This window comes from Herpailurus yagouaroundi, unplaced genomic scaffold (genome assembly GCF_014898765.1).
Source record: "Herpailurus yagouaroundi ecotype Mexico unplaced genomic scaffold, PumYag 557, whole genome shotgun sequence".
In the NCBI taxonomy this organism is placed as follows: Eukaryota; Metazoa; Chordata; class Mammalia; order Carnivora; family Felidae; genus Herpailurus; species Herpailurus yagouaroundi.
The window spans coordinates 2841687-2860072 of NW_024412774.1; the positions used below are offsets into that span (position 1 = coordinate 2841687).

The following is an 18386-nucleotide window of genomic DNA, read 5'->3' on the forward strand; positions in this document are numbered from 1 at the left end:
AGGTGTGGGGGCGCGCTCCAGGAGCGCGCGGCCCCGGGCCTCCCCTCCCTCCGCTCCCCTCTCCCCGCCCGGACCCCCGCCTCTCGGGTACCTCATTTGCATGTCGCCTGGGCTCGCGAGTGTGCGCGCGCGGGGGCGACGGGGCCGGCGGGTGGGAAGGGGCGGGGGCCAGGGGGCCCTGCCCCTCGGCGGCGCGCTTGGGGACGGCCCCGCCCTCTCCCTCCCCCACTCCCTCTCAGTCGGGCCCGCGCCCGCGGGGAACAAAGAGGACGCGCCGGGTCCTAAGGACCGGTCACGTCCTTGCAGCCAAAACGCGCCTGCGCGCCCGTCGCCTTCGCTGGCCCCGAGCGGGAAATAACCCCACCAACACATTCTGGACCACATAGAAATGTCTTTCCTCCCACAAAGTACCCAGCAGGGTGACCCAATCAAAGGCAGGTACCACAAGGATGAGGAGCGGGAAAATGGCTGTTTGTTCCCGTAATTAACATGGCGCCTGATAGGCTTCAAAGCCCCCTGGAGGGCTGACAACAACATGGGACCTGCTCTTTCCTCCTAACTCTACCACAGTCGCCGAACTTTGATTTTTCTTTTCTCCGGACTCAAAGCTACATCCTACACAGGAGGAGTCTAAGGCTGTGAAAAGGGAATCACATCTGCCCTCATCAACGTGAACCCCCGCCAGCACAGACACCGAGGGCAGGAGGCCGCGGCGGGAGCCTGTTGCCCTCAGTCTGTATGGCGCCGGGAGTCCCCCCCCCCCCCCTTAGCTCCGCCCCACTCTGCCCTCACCAAAGATGGCGCCACCCTGGCTTCCCCCAACTTCCAGTGCTGGGGAAGGGACGGGAAACAGGGATAAGGGCGGGCGGTGGGGAGGGGGAAGCCAAGGGGGCGGGAGAAAGGAGTGTGGGGGAGCAGGGAGCCGAGGCGGAAGTCGAGGGGCCCCCGGGTGGAAGTGACGCTGCCCCCGCTGCCCAAAATGTCGGCGCCCAGAGGGAGGTGTAAGTAATTAAAGAGAAAAGCCGACTGACTTTCCCGGCCTCCTGGGGCCGCCCCAGGGCTCCAAAACCCCCGCTCCGTGCGAGCGAGGTGGACTCGCCCGGCTGCGGGTCGCGCCTGACCTGCTCCCACCCCGGGCGCCCCGGGCCGCACCTCTTAGGGACAGGGGGGAGGGGCACAAAAGGCCGGTACTCAGGGCCTCGGTCCCAGAGCCGACAGGGGAGGGGGGGCGAGTCCTGCAGGCGACTGGGTGGGAAGGGGGCGGGGCTTAGTGGCGACAGGGGCGGAGCAGCTGCGGGGAGGAGCTTCCAGAGGGGCGTGGCTTAGAATGGAAATAGGCTGGGCTTAGTGGAAGAAACGGGACTATGGGTAGAAAATGGGTGGGGCTTAGCAATGGGTGGGGCTTGATAAGGGGCGTGGCCAAAGAGTGCTAGGAGGGTCCCAGGTTGAAGGGTGGAAGGGACTTTCCTGGGCTGAGTGGGGGGGGGGGGCCCCGGGAATGGGACTCAGGGCACAGGTGGGCGGAGCTTAGAGCAGAAGGGGAGTAGTTTGTGCAGGAGTGGGCGCAGTGAGGTGATGGGATTTAGGCGTGTAATTAGTCTTAGTGGAAATAACAAGTCTTCATAACGTAAGTGCAATGATTTGGAGGGCTGGGAAGGGGCTCCCCCCGGAAGGCTGAGTGGAGGGTCTTGGAAAGGACGGGCCCCCCTACAGGCTAGGTGGAGACGACAACCTGTGTGGCGTTCTGGAGGCGCACCTTAGCGGAGAAGAGATGGTAGGATTTAGAGAGCAATCTCAGAGGAACTTGGCGGGCAGTAGTAATCAGAACCGCTTGCCTGTTGAGCCTTTGCTGGGCCCCTGCCTGAGTCAGGGCGCCGCACGCACTGCCACAGTTTTGCTTACGCCTCACCTCCACTGCATGAGGTAGGTACCCCTGTTACTCCCACTGTGCAGATGGACAGACTTTCTGCAGATGGACAGTTGGTTTCTTCAGAGGTTCCAGGACCATTCCTGGTCGCCCTGGAAGGTTGAACCAAGTGCACTTGGCCCCAAATCTTTGTCCCACTCATTTGCTAGGAATGTGAATCTTTTCCCCGAAGATGACTTTCACTCTCGAAGAAGACTGGGAGGGACTTTCAGAGAGGAAGGGACTTGTCAGAGAATTCAAGAGGCAACGGGAACTTGAGGAGGAGTGGGTGGGACCTGATTCAGAGTGGCTGGGGGCTAACAGAGTGGGCGGGGCTTAGGGAGAAGGGGGGGGGGTCCAAGTAGAGAAGAGGCTTAAAAACACTCAGGAGTGTGTTAGCCACTTGGCACTGATTAGGAAGATTGGCAGATGAGTGAGAGGAGGGTTTGTAGGAGAAGGGGAGGCTTAACGGTGGGTGGTCGTGGCTTGGAGGTTGAGTGTAGCTTGGAGGGAAGTGGGAAGGGTTCCCAGGGGACAGATAGCGGGTCCTGAGTCCAAGGAGACTGATAGGAGAGGGCTGATGGGGAGCTGACTGCTTCACCTGCCCTCCATGTCTCCCCTTGCTCCAGAGAGAGCCTCCACTCGCCACTGCCCTCCCACCACACCACCATGGATGATGCCCCGCTGCCAGTGCCCCCGGTCCCCGCCCCGGCCCCGGCCCCAGCACCTCCCGCTGCTGCTGCTCCCCGGGTCCCATTTCACTGCAGTGAGTGTGGCAAGAGCTTCCGCTACCGCTCGGACCTTCGGCGCCACTTCGCCCGGCACACTGCACTCAAACCCCACGCGTGTCCGCGCTGTGGCAAGGGCTTCAAACACAGCTTCAACCTGGCCAACCACCTGCGTTCGCACACCGGCGAGCGGCCCTACCGCTGCTCCGCCTGCCCTAAAGGGTTCCGAGACTCCACCGGCCTGCTGCACCACCAGGTGAGTCCCGCAGGCTGGGCTCAGGCTGGCCTCCCTGGGCTGGACACACCCTTGGAGCCACAGGGCCCCACTTTGGGCAGCAGACAGCGCTGTGCTTTCTCATTTAGCTTTACAGTTCAACAGGCAGGCACTACCAATCAAAAGGACTGGACGCTCAAAATCTGTCTCTAGTACTCCCAGACTTTTAAATAAACCACAAGGGCCACTATCAGTAAGGCACAGTCTTGTGTAACACACTGGCCACATTTCACGTGCTCAAAAGCCAGGTGTCGCTGGTGGCTGCCATATTGGTCAGTGAAGGTACACAACACCTCCATCAGTGCAGAAAGCTCTGTTGGACAGTTCTTGCTCTAGAAGGTTGGACATTTACCTTGAAAAACCACCTCCCATCCCAGGGGATTATAAAAGATCCTCTCCACCTCTTCCCTATATCCACCACCTTAGAGGACATCCATAGGAGGTCGGAACGTTTATCAATAATAATTACAGGGGCGCCTGGGTGGCGCAGTCGGTTAAGCGTCCGACTTCAACCAGGTCACGATCTCACGGTCCGTGAGTTCGAGCCCCGCGTCGGGCTCTGGGCTGATGGCTCAGAGCCTGGAGCCTGTTTCCGATTCTGTGTCTCCCTCTCTCTCTGCCCCTCGCCTGTTCATGCTCTGTCTCTCTCTGTCCCAAAAATAAATAAACGTTGAAAAAAAATTAAAAAAAAATAATAATTACAGTTTCTAGGAATTGAGTAGCTGTTTAGTGATGATTTTATCCTATACTCACAACGACCCTGTGAGATGGCACATCTTGTGCCCGTGTCACAGAGGAGAAAAGCAGAGCCTCAGAGATGATGTTACTTGTCTAGTTTTCACTGCAACTAGAAGGCAGAGGGGGGACTTGAACCCAGGTTTGTTAGTGCTCAGAGCCCTAGTACCTAACCATTCTCCCAGGGAGTCCCAGTTTCCTAGGTGGGCTTGGTGAAAATGAGTAAGAGTTAGTCTGGACGAATGGGAGGAAGAGTTCTCCAGCCTAAAGGAACAGCACGTGCAAAGGTCCTGCGAGGGAAGGGGCAGAAAGAATCCCAACATGACCCAAATCAGAGAAGAAGAGGGAGAAGGTGGAAGCTAGGCAAGGCCAGTCGGGAGGGCAGGAATCCGCCCTGCAGACTGGACCCTCTGCTCTGATGCCGCGCTCTCCCTCTCTCCCTCCCAGGTCGTCCACACTGGTGAGAAACCCTACTGCTGCCTGGTCTGCGAGCTGCGCTTCTCCTCACGCTCCAGCTTGGGCCGCCACCTCAAGCGCCAGCACCGTGGGGTGCTCCCGTCTCCACTGCAGCCCGGCCCAGGCCTGCCCGCCCTGAGCGCGCCCTGCTCCGTCTGCTGCAACGTGGGCCCCTGCTCGGTGTGCGGGGGTGCGGGAGCTGCTGGCGGAGAGGGCCCAGAGGCGGCGGGCGCGGGCCCGGGCAGCTGGGGGCTGGCGGAGGCCGCGGCCGCGGCCGCCGCCTCACTGCCCCCGTTCGCCTGCGGAGCCTGTGCGCGGCGCTTCGACCAGGGCCGCGAGCTGGCGGCCCACTGGGCGGCGCACACTGATGTGAAGCCCTTCAAGTGCCCGCGCTGCGAGCGCGACTTCAACGCCCCCGCGCTGCTAGAGCGGCACAAGCTGACGCACGACCTGCAGAGCCCGGGCGCGCCCCCTGCGCAGGCCTGGGCCGCGGGGGCGGCCGACGGCGGCGGAGGCGGCGGTCCTGCGGAGGCAGGCAGCGCCCAGCCGGCCTGGGACGGCGGGCTGCTCCTGGGCCACGCCGGGGGCGGCGTGCCTGAGCTCCGGGGGCTGCTCCCCGAGGGTGGCGGGGAGGCCCCAGCGCCCGCGGCCGTGGCCGAGGCGCCGGAAGACACCCTGTACCAGTGCGACTGCGGGACCTTCTTCGCTTCAGCTGCCGCGCTGGCCAGCCACCTGGAGGCCCACTCGGGGCCCGCCACCTATGGCTGCGGCCACTGCGGGGCCCTGTACGCGGCCCTGGCGGCCCTAGAAGAGCACCGGCGGGCCAGCCACGGCGAGGGTGGAGGGGCGGAGGCGACGCCCGCGGCCCCGGAGGGGGAGCCGGCGGCCGGGGAGGCCGCGTCCGGCTCGGGCCGGGGCAAGAAGATCTTCGGCTGCTCCGAGTGCGAGAAGCTGTTCCGCTCGCCGCGCGACCTGGAGCGGCACGTGCTGGTGCACACGGGCGAGAAGCCGTTCCCGTGCCTCGAGTGCGGCAAGTTCTTCCGCCACGAGTGCTACCTCAAGCGCCACCGGCTGCTGCACGGCACCGAGCGGCCCTTTCCCTGCCACATTTGCGGCAAGGGCTTCATCACGCTCAGCAACCTCTCTCGGCACCTGAAGCTGCACCGGGGCATGGACTGAGGGCCAGGCCGCGCCTCCGCCCAACCGCCCCTCCCCGGGGCGGGGCTGGACTTGGGCCCGGCCGGTCTGGATCCAGATCCACGGGCCCTGAAGCAAGGGGACCCTGGCTGGAGAGACAGGGCCACCAGACGCCCACACAGGGCCCTGAGCTGGAGGGCAGCAAATAAACGGAGAGATTCCTCAGCTCCGGGGTCCAGGGTCCATGAAGAGACCCCTGGAATATACGCTGGGCACCCCCAAGTCAATAGGCAGCCTCCAAGCTGTGGGGACCTAACAGTGAGAAATGGGTCTCCCAAGTACTTCTCATCTTGAGGGCCCTAATAATGACAGATGGGCACCTTCCCCCCACCCCCACCCCCAAGGGAAGGCTGCCCCTCTCCCTGAGAGCCATCATTCCCAACGACCTTGATCTGGAGAATGTGGGGAGATCATGACCCCGAATTTCCCTAGATCCCCTCCAAATGCTACCCACCAGTCACTGGTGTCCCCCCCCCAAATGGATATAGCCGGAATCTGCCTTCCCCCACTCCCACCCCATTTCATTCCTTATGCTGAAAGAGGACCAGGGTAGATGTCCCCTGCCCTCAGCCCCCGCTCCCCAATTAGGTCTCCCTCACCTACTGCAGAATGGATCAACCCTAATGATCTTCCCCACCCCCAACCACTAGAATAGGCTGGTTTGAAATCCCTCCTGCCCAGTAGAATGAACTGATTCAGATACACACCCCTGTCCACTGGAATGGGCTGGTCCAGACTGTGGCCTGCCTCCCCCCCCCCCCCTCCTTAGGTGAATATGGCAGACACTCCTCCCTCGCTCTCAAGTGTGGGCCAGTCCACGTCATTCCCCATCCTGTGAACTCATCTGAATGGGAGGTGGTGGACATTGGGGTTTTCCTCCCACTCTGCTGTAGCACCTGTCAGTCTTTCCATCTCTGTTGGTTTGTCTGTCTCTGTGTTCCCCTCAACCCCAAGGGGGAAGGGGGTTTGGCTAGGGGGTTCCCCCCTGTGAGCCTCGACCTCGCCCCCTCATCCCACTCCCTAATGTCTCCAGGACCCCAATAAACCTTGTCCTGTCAGTCACTGATGTCTCATTTTCTGATCCTTGGCTCCAGAGAGGTGGGAGTTTCTCCCTCCCTGGTTTAGGACAGGCCCCCTAAATAAAGATCTTTCCTCCCTCCCTCCTGACAAATTTTGAGTCGAGAGTGCACGACCATTAAAATCAGAAAGGGTTTAAGTCTCACCAAAAGGGAACCCAGTCCCTTAAATACAACATCCGTCTCCAATGGGCTAAACATGCCCTTTAGAAACCATCAATCCCATAAGACTTGCCCCCTAAAAACCAAACTATCTCCTTAAAGAAAAGTTCTACCCCTAAGCAGAGACCCTATCTCTTAGACTCCACCTCCAGGTGTCCAAATTTGTACCTTGAACGCTTACATCCAATTCCTAGGATAGGATTCGCCCATCAGGGAAGGGGTCAGCCATTCGTATTGTCTTCTGTGCACTAGATTACATTCCTGTATACTGAGTGCCTATTCTGTGCCAGGCATTGTAATCCTCTCTGGGGATCCAACAGCAAAGAAAATAACTCCTCATGGGGTTTATATGTTTAGTGTGTGGGCGATAGGGTGGAGAAAAGAGTAATCAAAGAAAGGAGAGTAATTTCCAGATGGTTTTGAGCATCTGAAGGAGATGAGGAGAGGTGTTAAGAAAGTGACTCTGCCATCCCAGTTTGGGTGTCCCGTGGGCTTCTCTACAGAGGTGGCATTTGATCTGAAACCTGAAGGGTGGCGAGAGGCCAGCGAGGAGGATGCCTGGATGGGCATGGAGAAGAGGGAAGAACTGAGGTCGAGGGGTCAGGTCACGCAGAGGCTGGTGGGCCTTCCAGGTCATCGAAAGCAAGATTTTAACGTGGAGGATGGGATCACTCTTGCACTTTACAAAGTTCCCTCTGGCTGCTGAGTGGAGAAGGAACTGGAAGGGTACAGTGGAAGCAGAAGACTATAGCAGTCCAGCAGGAGAGATGGGGGGGGGGGGTGGCTAGACCTTAGTGGTGGAGAGAAATGGGTGGGTTTGAGATGAATTCTGTAAGTAGAATGTGAGTGTGTGTGTGTGTGTGTGTGTGTGTGTGTGTGTAACTGAAAGGGAGGAATCAAGAGGGTCTGGTTGAGTGGTGGCATTTTGAATTAAGAACAGAAAAGGGGAAGAACACATTTGGGTAGGGGTTTAGGTGAATCAAGAATTCCATTTTGAGCTTCTTAAATATAAGATACCTGGGAGATTGGCATGCTCTAATAAGGCTGAAGATGTGCATATCTCGCGATGCAGCAATCCCACTGCTAGGCACAAGCCCCAGAGAAATCCCTTCACCTGCACTGGGAGACACATAGAAAAACACTCCCAGCAGCACATATGGTCAGCCTCAAACTCTAAACAACTGGGAACATCACTGTGAGGGTCTGAATGTTTGTGTCCCCATCAAAATTGCTATGTTGAAATCCTAAAGCCCAGTGTGACAGTATTTGGAGATGGAGCCATTGCGAGGTGCTTAAATCACGAGGGTGGAGTCCTCATGCATGGGATTAGTGACCACATTCCAAAGGCTCCAGAGTGATCCCTAGTCCTCTCCACCATGTGAGGACGAAGCAAGAAGTCAGTGGCCATGAGGGCCTAGAAGAGGGCCTTCCCCAGAAAGCAAGCATGCTGGTGCCTTGATCTTGGACCTCTGGCTTCCAGGACTGTGAGCAATAAATTTCTGTTGTTTACAAGCCACCCAGTCTGCGGTATTTTGTTACAGCAGCCAGAACAGAGTAAGACATCCATCAACAGTATAGCAGCTCAATAAACAGTGCTATATTATGCTGTGGAATACTATACAGCAATGAAATGAAAGGAGTGCAGAAACCCACATTTGCATGGATGAAAGTTACAAAGAAACCCAATGCAAGAAGGCAAGAAGAAGCCCATGGAGTATGATTCCATTTATATAACATTCATAAAGCCACCAAAACTATAATACTGTTTAAGATGTATCGTGGGTCGTGAACCATCTAGAAAAGCGAGGAAAACATTTGCCCATAGAAACTCAGAACAGTGGGGTTGGATGCATCACGCCCAATCTTCTGTGGACTCTGGGGTGGGAGCTAACATTCCATGTCTTAATCTGGTGATCCATTGATCATTCTTTGCTAACTGTGCATTTGTATCGTGCTCTTTTAGTCTATGAGTCTCGTATCTCACAAGAAAAAAAAAAAAATGTAAAAGAGGCAACCCGGGATCCAGGAACCAGACTCATCCCCTGGGGCAAAAGAAGAAAAAAAAAAAAAAAAAAGAAAAAAAAAGAGAATCTGTCTTGGAGAAACAAGACCCGCCCCCTTAGATTCAGGCACCGCCCCAGGGACAAGACCCGCCCACTTGGAGACCTGCTCGGTGTCCAGCACAGAGGGTCTGGAAAGGAGCCAGGGTTGTCATGGAGATGGCCTCCAGCTAAGGATTAATGAAGAGGGACCTGTGGAGGCTCCACTCCTCCCACCTCACCTCCAATCCAATCCTTTCTCTTCTGAGACAATAGCGAAAGGGATTCACCCATTTCCCCCATCCCCCCACCCCAGGGCCTCCCAAGGGCCCAAGGCTGGACCCTGTACCTAACTCCTCTCACTGTGGCCCCATTTCATAGGTGTGCTAACTGAGGCTCCGAAGGAACGAGGGAGGATTTTGCTCTCCAGAGAGCCGATTATTGGGCTGACGCTGACGACTCGCTCGCAGCTGATCCGTCCAGGCGGCCACCTGGACGCTCACCCAAGCTCCTCGTCTCCCCACCCCGCCTCAGTCTTCTCCCTTCAGGGGGTCCCCCTCTCCTGAAGCCCCAGCCTCGTCCCCTCTTCACTCCTCATCCACATTTCTGTGCGCGGCTTGGTGCTGAGGGGTGAGCATTTCAGCATTTCAGCAAAGCGTGCCCTCAGGGAATTATTTCTACTCCTGCGGAGGGGGAGATGGGCAATCAGTGGGTAATCTACAAGTAGCCTAATGCTACTTTGCTGTAAGTACAGGTTGGAAATTAAGGCAGAGTAAGGACCAGAGGGTGACAGGAGGGATCTTTTAGCTAAGGCGGACAGGAGAGGTGTCTCTGAGGACATCTGAAAGAAATGATGGGAGTAAGGGAAACTTCGTGGAAATCTAGGGGAAGGGCATTCCGGAGAGGGAGAACAGCACGTTGAAAGGCCCTGGGGTCCGCAGAGAGCAAAGAGGACGGTGTGGCTGGAGCAGAGAGTGAAGCAGGGAGAGAGAGGTGGCAGTCAGCTGAGGGAGGCTCCAGGGGCCAGACCCGTCCAGCCTTACAGGGAGGGGTGAGGAACTCGGGAGGAAGGGATGGGGAGCACGAGAGGTTGTTCAGCGCTAGAGTGACAGCCTGTGATTTCTGGGTGCGGGAGACTGGCCGGGAGGTAGGGGGGCTGGAAGCAGGAGAGCCAATGAGGAGGCAGTTGCAGTGGGACTGGCCCCCCCCCGGAGTGCAGCCCGGAGCCAATCAGAGCCAGGTCCCGCCCCCTGCCCGAGATGCCAGCCCTGCCCAGGCCCCCCTCTCTCACCTGGGCCCGCGCCCCGCCTCCTCCCTGCTCCCAGCCTGGGTCTCCCCTGCATCCGGCCGGGCCTCCACGCAGGTCCCACAGGAATTTCTCTAAAACATTAATCGGATCATGTGACTCTCCAGCTTAAAACCTTTTCAATGGCTTCTCAGTGCGCTAGGAATGCGTCCAGCATTCAGCTTGGACTAAGAGGCTGGACACAGTGGCTCGTGCAGCTCCCGGCCTCTCTCCACCACACTGCCGGCTCTGATGTCCCAATCCAAGGCCCTCAGTCTCCCCCAACACAAGACCCCCCTCCCCACCCACCCCACCCCATACATGCTGTTCTCTGCTTGACACTTTATTTCTCATCTCTCCATTCCTGAATTTTCCTTCCTTCCTTCCTTCCTTTTTTTTTGGGGGGGGGGGGGTAAGGAAAAAAACGTTAAGCCTGTAAAATATAGATAATGAAGGTGAAATAGCCACACATACCTCCTCGATATAGACTCGGAAGAATTGAAAGTGGCCATTCAAACGAAAATATATTCTTGAACGTTCATAACAGCACTATTCACAATAGCAAACAAAAGGTAGAAATAACCCAATGTCCATGAACAAATGGGCAGACCAACACAATGCAGTCTACCCATACAGTGGAATATTATTCAACCATAAAGAGGAAGGGCATACGGATACATGCCGCAACATAGATGAATCTCGAAAACATGCTAAGTGAAAGAAACAAGTCATGGGGCGCCTGGGTGGCGCAGTCGGTTAAGCGTACGACTTCAGCCAGGTCATGATCTCGTGGTCCGGGAGTTCGAGCCCTGCGTCAGGCTCTGGGCTGATGGCTCAGAGCCTGGAACCTGTTTCCGATTCTGTCTCCCTCTCTCTCTGCCCCTCCCCTGTTCATGCTCTGTCTCTCTCTGTCCCAAAAATAAATAAACGTTGAAAAAAATTTTTTTAAATGGGAGAGTAACATGACCCACTCCATATGGCAAGGAGACACAACTGGGTTTGTATTTGTAAGGTGCTTACAAGGCTACACTATTATTAATTTTCATTTTATTTATTTTTCATTACCCTCCCCCTTCCATTTATTTCTTGTACCTTTACTTTCTTGAGTATGGAACACATTCACATGGTTTCAAATTCAAAAAGTACAAAAGGATAGAGTGTAGCAAGTTTCAGTTCTGAGAGTTAGACACAGTTGCGAGTTTCCTGTCTCCTCCTCCAGTTCTTCCAGATGCAAACCACTGATGAGCAGATAGTTAGAACAGGTTACAGACTGTTTTCCAGCTGCCTTCCCCCCCCTTCCCTTCACATTATCACTTGGAGCCTTTCATATTTTTACCCGGTAAGTTTCTTCATTCTGTTGTTGTTGTTGTTGTTGTTGTTGTTGTTGTTGTTGTTATATTCATCTTTTTTATTAATCTGATGATGATGTGATGATGGCGACACACAGCATTCCACTGGGCAGATCAGTCATGACTTCTTGCTCCAATCCCCTACCGATGGGCATTTAGCTCATTTCCAGTCTTCTGCAGTGATGTGTAGTACTACACTCATTCCTGATACAGATTTCATTTTGCATGTTTCCAAACAGGTCTGACAGAAAAGATACTGGAATTGTTCGCTTGTTAAGGTTGTTCCAAACTTCACTCGCCCCAGGGCGCCTGGGTGGCTCAGTAGTCGGTTAGGCATCCAACTTTGGCTCAGGTCATGATCTCATGGTTTGTGGGTTCGAGCCCCGCGTCGGGCTCTGTGCTGACAGTTCAGAGCCGGGAGCCTGCTTCAGAATCTGTATCTCCCTTTCTCTCTCTCTCTCTCTCTCTCTCTCTCTCTGCCCCTCCCCCACTCGTGCTCTATCTCTCTCTCTCTCTCTCAAAAACAAATAAATGTCAAATTCCATTCGCCCCAACCGTGTGCAAAAGGTTCCAGTTCCCACACTCTCGCCAACAATGTTGAGCATGTATTTCACCTTAAACCAACGGCGACTAGCTGCAGGCATACCTCCACCACGTGCCTTTTCTGCTCAGCATCAGGTGTTTGAGGTGTCGTGTGGAGGCACATGTCTCTACCCTTTCCATTCGCTCATCGTTCTCATCCCTAACCGTTGACTTTCCTCATGCAAGTTTCCGCTGAAACAGTGTTGCCTCCTGCAAGACCTTGAGGGTTGCTCTCACCCCTGTGTGGGATCAGCTCAGTGCCGTCTCTGTTCTCTGTGTTCCCACCAAACCCTCTTTCCTGCGACAGAGCACATTTTTCCAGGAGGGCAATTGGACCTGTGTCTGACTGCGTCCTCCTTGAGATTCCTGCAGACCGGGTCCAATGGCCTGTGTCTTTGCCGCGGAAGCTCCAGCACCAAGGACAGAGCTAGCCCATAGTAGGTGCTCAGCGGATCTCGGTAGCTTAGGATGGAGTGAGTATGTGTGGCAAGGAGTATGCAGAACGGACTTGGAGCAGGTGCTCAGTAAATACTGGTGTCTTAGGAGCGAATGATTATGCACAGGGCTTATCATGGAGGGGTACACTGAGGCCAGGAGAAGGCGAAGTCGCTTGCTCAGGCAGCCAAGTGATGGCTGGAATCGGGTTCTAGTCCAGAGCGCCCCCACTTTCCCTGAGGCCTCTGCCACCGCCTCATTCATCGCGGTCCCCTGGCACCCCCCTCGCCCGACACAGTGCCTGGCACAGACAGGACCTGATAAATGTGTATTTGTTGAAGCCATGAATGAATATGTGTGTCTGTTGGGGTGGGGAGGGGAACTGGACCCGGCCTCCCAGGCCCGCAGCCCCCTCCCCGTGCAGGACCCAGGAATCCAAGCCGCCCTCCCTCCCCGCCCCCTGGGTCCCCTCGTCCTCCCGCTTCCGGCTTCCCAGCCAGTCTTTCCTCTTCGGGGCTCCGTGGAAACACCGGGTTTCCGGGGGGAAGGCTTAGGCGGTGACACCGAGCCCAGCCTCCTCCACCCCCCACCACGCTCGGGCCCTCCCTCCCTCCCTCCCTCCCCGCCACCACCGTCCGCGTTTGGCCGGCCGCGGGGAAGGAAGAAAGGAGCGAAGGAGGCGGAGGTAAGAACCCTGCGCCCAGCGATCAGGGCCGAGCCCCAGGCCCTGGGCCCAGAAATCTGTGAGGCCTCGAACTGCTGCCCCAATTCTGCTGATCAGGCCTGCGGGGAACCGCAGGCTGGGCCCAGTGGGGAGATCGCCCCCCCCCCCACCTCCTTGGGCACCTAGGGCTCAGGACCCCAGCAGCCTTGGTGGGGGGCAGGCGTCCAGGGGCCTGGCCCCCAGCAGCCTCCTCCCTGGAGCATTCCGGCAGTGGAGCCCCCAGTCCCCTCCTCTCCCTTGTCTTAGGAGCCCAGCCCCCTCCCTCAATCCTCTCTGCCCCTGGGACCCAGGAATCCATACCGCTTCCCACACAGGAGTGGTTCCCAGCCACCTCCCAAACCCGGGGTCCCAGGCCCCGGAGCCCACCTCCCTCAGTCCCAGGAGTGTGGCCGCCCAGCCTTCTCCCGGGCTGAGAGGCTGAGGCAGCCCTCCTACTCCCGGCCTCTCCCAGACCCCGGTCTGGGTACCCACATTCCATTTCCGGGGCCTCCCAGTGTTGAATTCCACCCCCTCCACTCGGGCACCACAGGCTGGTTCCCAGCCCCTCCCAAAACGCTCCAGCCCGGCCCCTGAGGAAGAGCGCTTGGCTCACTGTCTCCCTGTCTGTCTCCTCTCCTGTCCGTGTCTCTGGCTTGTTCCCTCTCGCTGTCTCGCCGTCTCTCCCCACCTCCACCCTGCTGAGGTTCTTCTGGTCTCTGTGTTTGCACCCTCTCTCCCCAAACCTCTTTGTTTTCTCCCCATCTCTGTCTCTGCTGGGAGCCCTCACCTCTCTCTCCTGCTGTCTCCCACCATCCTGTCTGACCGCTTCTCCTGCTGTCGGTCTTTCTGTCCCCACGTCTCTGTGTCTCTTCTGTCTTGCTGGCTCTCTCCTTTGCCTGGCTAAACACCTGACCGTCTCTGCATCTCCGTCTGGCTCTCTGTCTCTGCTTCCCTGCCCACATCTCCCTTGATCCAACACCCTCCCCACAATGTCTCCTTGTCTCCCCTTTCTCCTTACAGGCATGGACCCGCAGCCCCCTCCACCCGCCCAGGGCAGCCCGCCTCACCGTGGCCGGGGCCGGGGCCGCGGCCGGGGCCGTGGCCGGGGCCGAGGCCGTGGCAGGGGGGGCGCTGGAGCCCCTCGGGCCCCCCTGCCCTGCCCCACCTGCGGCCGCCTCTTCCGCTTCCCCTACTACCTCTCCCGGCACCGGCTGAGCCACTCGGGCCTCCGACCCCACGCCTGCCCCCTGTGCCCCAAGGCCTTCCGCCGGCCTGCGCACCTCTCCCGCCACCTGCGTGGCCACGGGCCCCAACCCCCGCTGCGCTGCGCCGCCTGCCCCCGCACCTTCCCTGAGCCCGCCCAGCTCAGGCGCCACCTGGCCCAGGAGCACGCGGGCGGCGAGGTCGAGCTGGCCATCGAGAGGGCGGCCAAGGAGGCCGCGGAGACCAGCTGGGGCCCGCAGGACGCCAGCGCCGAGCAGCCGAGCACCGCGGCGGCGGGGGCCGCCGAGGAGGAGGCCGCGTGGCCCGAGACGTGGCCGGCGGGGGAGCCGGCCACGCTGGCGGCCCCCGCGAGCTCGGAGCCCCGCGAGTCGGAGGAGGAGGAGGCCGAGGCCGGGGCGGCCGAGCTGAGGGCCGAGCTGGCGCTGGCGGCCGGGCGCCAGGAGGAGAAGCAGGTCCTGCTCCAGGCCGACTGGACGCTGCTGTGCCTCCGCTGTCGCGAAGCCTTCGCCACGAAGGGCGAGCTCAAAGCGCACCCGTGTCTGCGCCCCGAGGGGGAGCAGGAGGGGGAAGGGGGCCCCCCGCCCCGCCCCAAGCGCCACCAGTGCTCCATCTGCCTCAAGGCCTTCGCCAGGCCCTGGTCGCTGTCCCGCCACCGGCTGGTCCACTCCACCGACCGCCCCTTCGTGTGCCCGGACTGCGGCCTGGCCTTCCGCCTCGCCTCCTACCTCCGCCAGCACCGCCGCGTCCACGGCGCGCTCAGCCTCCTGGCCCCGCTGCCCCCGGCGGGCAGGAAGGACGACAAGGCCTCGGGCGGACGGAACTCAGGGAAGGGGCCCGAGGGGGGCGAGGGGGCCGAGTGCGGGAGCGCCTCGGAGGGGGGAGAAGGCGGGCAGAACGGAGGCGACGCCGCCCCGGCCCGGCCCCCCGCCGGGGAGCCCCGCTTCTGGTGCCCCGAGTGCGGCAAGGGCTTCCGGCGCCGGGCGCACCTGCGACAGCACGGGGTGACCCACTCGGGGGCGCGCCCGTTCCAGTGCGTGCGCTGCCAGCGGGAGTTCAAGCGCCTGGCGGACCTGGCCCGCCACGCGCAGGTGCACGCGGGGGGCCCGGCCCCGCACCCCTGCCCGCGCTGCCCGCGCCGCTTCTCGCGCGCCTACAGCCTGCTGCGCCACCAACGCTGCCACCGCGCTGAGCTGGAGAGGGCCGCCGCCTTGCAGGCGCTCCAGGCCCAGGCCCCGCCGTCGCCCCCGCCGCCCCCGCCGCCGCCGCCGCCGGCCGGGCAGGAGGACGAGGAAGGGCTCCCGCTGCCCGTCGCACACATCAAGGAAGAGCCGCCCTCCCCGGGGTCCCCACCCCAGTCGCCGCCACCGGCTCCCCCTGTCTTCCTCAGCGCCTCCTGTTTCGACAGCCAGGACCACTCGGCCTTCCAGATGGAGGAAGAAGAGCTCGACAGCAAGGCTCACCTGCGCGGGTCGGGCGGCCTGGCCTCCTGACCTTCACACCCACTCTCGGCCGCTCCATTTGGCTCCCGGTTTGCCAGACGGAGGAGGGAAGTCGGAGAGCAGGCGCCTCCTCTGTCTCCCCACCCGTCCCCTTCCAGCCCTCAACACTAAGGAGGGTGGGCCCTGGACCGCCCCTCCCTCCCCATCGCCCACCCCCAGGCCCCCCGACCCTGGTTAGGAGCTGCTTGCGCCAGCAGGCCTCTGAAGGCAGGACTACTCGGAAAAAAGGAGGCGGAGAATATTGGCCAGAGATATGGAGACTGGGGCTGGGGGGATCCCCTGCCTGCCTGGCTGTCCCCCATGATACACACTGGACACCGTCACCTCTTCGGAACTGCCAGACGCTGGGGGTCCCCAGTGAGCAAAGGTCCATCCCTGTCCCTTTGTCTGTCTGTGAATAAATGTGAGTTCGTGAAACAGGAGAGAGTGAGGCTGTCTGTGGTGGTGGGGGGGGGGGGGGCCCGGCCGGGGGGCGCCTAGGGTGAGCTGGGATTCGTCCAGCCGACCCTGAGCTTGGGTTCCAAGCAGGAAGGATCCAGATACTCACATCAGGGACTGGGAGGGAGGGGCTCAGCCAGCAAGAGACTCAGGAGGAGAAACGGGAGTGAGACAACCCAGGTTACCATCCGTCCAGGCACCACCCCCCCCCCTTGTGTAATCTCTGCATGTATTCCTTTTTTATTTTATTTTATTTACTTATTTTGAGAGCGACAGAGACAGCACTGGGGGGGAGGGGCAGAGAGAAAGAGGGAGAGAGAGAATCCCAAGCAGTCTCCACACTGCCAGCACAGAGCCCAGCAGGGACTCAAACTCAGAAACCATGAGATCATGACCTGAGCGGAAACCGAGAGTCAGACGTCTAACCGACTGAGCCACCCAGGCGCCCCCTCTCCGTGCGTTCCTTCAGCAAACATCTGGCAGACACAACGATGGGCCCCTGGGGGTGCTGGAGAGGAGAAAACCAGTGTCCCCACTATGAGGCGCTGGGATTCTAGATCTGCACCACCCAATAGAGTTTAGCCACCAGCCACACATGGCTGTTTCTATTTAGACTTAGAACAAGTAAATACATTTGAAATAAAACAGTTAAGAACGGATACAAGTTCAGTTCCTCAGTGTTCAGGAGCCCCGTGTGGCGGCGGGCGGCTGGGTCTGCCCTGTTGGACAGCACAGATCTAGAACATTCTATCATTGCAAGAAGTTGTCTCGGGACAGAGCTGGTCCAGATAATAAACCGATCTGCTGTAGAGCACCAGATATCAGTAAGGGTTTCTGAGAAAATCACATGGCGCTGTGATGAGTGAGCATCTCACCCTCTGGTGAGATGACCTTTGACCTGAATGAAGAACCGGGTGGAGGGAACAGCAGGGACAAATGCTGTGAGGTGGGTTGGTGCTGCATGTTTGAGAAACCACAAGGAATTGGGGGATGGGGGGGGAAGTGTCATTTTCTGCAAACTTTTTAATGTTTCCCCCCCCCCCCCCCACACACATACCCATTTGTTTGGGTCTTAAGGAGTGGAGGGGGAAGGGTGTGTCCAAGCCAGTCTTCTTTAAACCCCTTCCCTTTCCTTCTGTTGACATCCTGCCTTCCTCCAGCACCTTCAGTGGCTGTCTCTTGCCCTTTGCAAACAATGACATCGACCACTTAGGCATCTTTATGCCTGTAAGGCCAGGAAAAGAGGGGTGAGATCATCCTGGTTTTCCAGGGCAACAAACGGAGGCTTTGGGAGGGAAGGTCATGCCCTGGTGTGATGGAAACACCAGGCAGGAGCAGGCAGGAGGGAGGGGAGCCAGAAGGATGAAGGGTGAGGGTCTAGGAAGGGAGATAACTGACTCAGAGCTGTGGAGAATTTCCCCCTTGTGAAAGATTTAACACATCTTGGCTGAGCCTTTGGAACAGTGCCTGGCACATAGTAGGCATTCAACAAAGGTCATCTGTTTGATTGTCACAGCACCACCCAGGCCTGGATGCTAGGAGCAGAGTGATGAGTGAGACCACCTGGGCACCAGCCTCGTGGAACTGAAGACCAGCAGACGACGTGGACAATAATGCAATACTGGCACAAATAAATTAGGGTTTCCAAATGAGACAGTTCTCCAACAAACTAGGTCCTGCAACTAAGCCTCAGGTGTGAGCAGCTGGGGAGCTGGGGTGTGCTTTCATGACATCAAAGCTACTTCCCTCCCCAGGAACCTTCAGCGACTCCCTATTACCGCATCCAAACAGGGGCTACCATTTAGCGAGCACCTACAAGGGCCAGACACCTTTTCAGCACAACCCCACTGATACAGCTCATTGACGGAGGGGGTTATATAGCCCACTTTACAGAAGAGGCAAACAGGATTAAAGTGAAGCCATTTGTCCTACTTTGGAAATCACCACCATGAATTGAGTCCTTTGTATTCAACGGGGTACTTTGTGGAAAAGGCTGAAAAACAGTGGTTGCCACCAGGGAGGGAAGGTCATTGCTGTCGTTGCTTTGTTATTTTCCCAGGCTGGTATAGACACGATCTCAGGGAATCCTCACCACTCCATTGGGAATTAGGAAACATCCTTACCCTTTTCTAGGGGCAAAACAGCATTCAGAGAGGGGAGTCCCTTGTCCAAAATCTCATAGCTAGGAAATAGCGGGCACGGAATTTGTTTTTTATTTATTTTTTTAAAACATTTTTTTTTCAACGTTTACTTATTTTTGGGACAGAGAGAGACAGAGCATGAACGGGGGAGGGGCAG

General features: G+C 58.3%; 3 protein-coding genes and 1 long non-coding RNA gene across 6 annotated transcripts in view; 2 read left to right on the forward strand and 2 right to left on the reverse strand.

Moving 5' to 3' along the window:
- ZNF524 (zinc finger protein 524) overlaps window positions 1–270 on the reverse strand; it is a 3126-nt gene extending 2856 nt beyond the window's left edge. Inside the window, exon 1 of the mRNA XM_040465173.1 lies at window positions 92–270. The gene's annotated coding sequence lies outside the window, so the exon portion shown is untranslated. The remainder of the gene's footprint in view (window positions 1–91) is intronic.
- Window positions 271–902: 632 nt separating this feature from the next.
- Window positions 903–6358, forward strand: FIZ1 (FLT3 interacting zinc finger 1). 3 transcript variants are annotated; one of them, XM_040465167.1, is made up of 3 exons: window positions 903–1001; window positions 2536–2890; window positions 4091–6358. In XM_040465167.1, the coding sequence occupies exons 2-3, from the start codon at window positions 2576–2578 to the stop codon at window positions 5276–5278; spliced, it is 1503 nt and encodes a 500-aa protein (XP_040321101.1). In that variant the 5' UTR covers window positions 903–1001; window positions 2536–2575; the 3' UTR covers window positions 5279–6358. The 3 variants fall into 3 exon arrangements, with proteins under 3 accessions (XP_040321101.1, XP_040321100.1, XP_040321102.1); XM_040465166.1 differs by lacking the exon at window positions 903–1001 and adding an exon at window positions 1498–1923; XM_040465168.1 differs by lacking the exon at window positions 903–1001 and adding an exon at window positions 1499–1774.
- Window positions 6359–12783: 6425 nt separating this feature from the next.
- Window positions 12784–16072, forward strand: ZNF579 (zinc finger protein 579). The gene is made up of 2 exons (XM_040465169.1): window positions 12784–12909; window positions 13948–16072. The coding sequence occupies exon 2, from the start codon at window positions 13950–13952 to the stop codon at window positions 15639–15641; it is 1692 nt and encodes a 563-aa protein (XP_040321103.1). The 5' UTR covers window positions 12784–12909; window positions 13948–13949; the 3' UTR covers window positions 15642–16072.
- Window positions 16073–16450: 378 nt separating this feature from the next.
- Window positions 16451–18386, reverse strand: part of LOC121023386 (uncharacterized) — a 10222-nt gene continuing 8286 nt past the window's right edge. The window contains exon 4 of the long non-coding RNA XR_005787357.1: window positions 16451–16596. This is a non-coding gene — a long non-coding RNA (uncharacterized LOC121023386). The remainder of the gene's footprint in view (window positions 16597–18386) is intronic.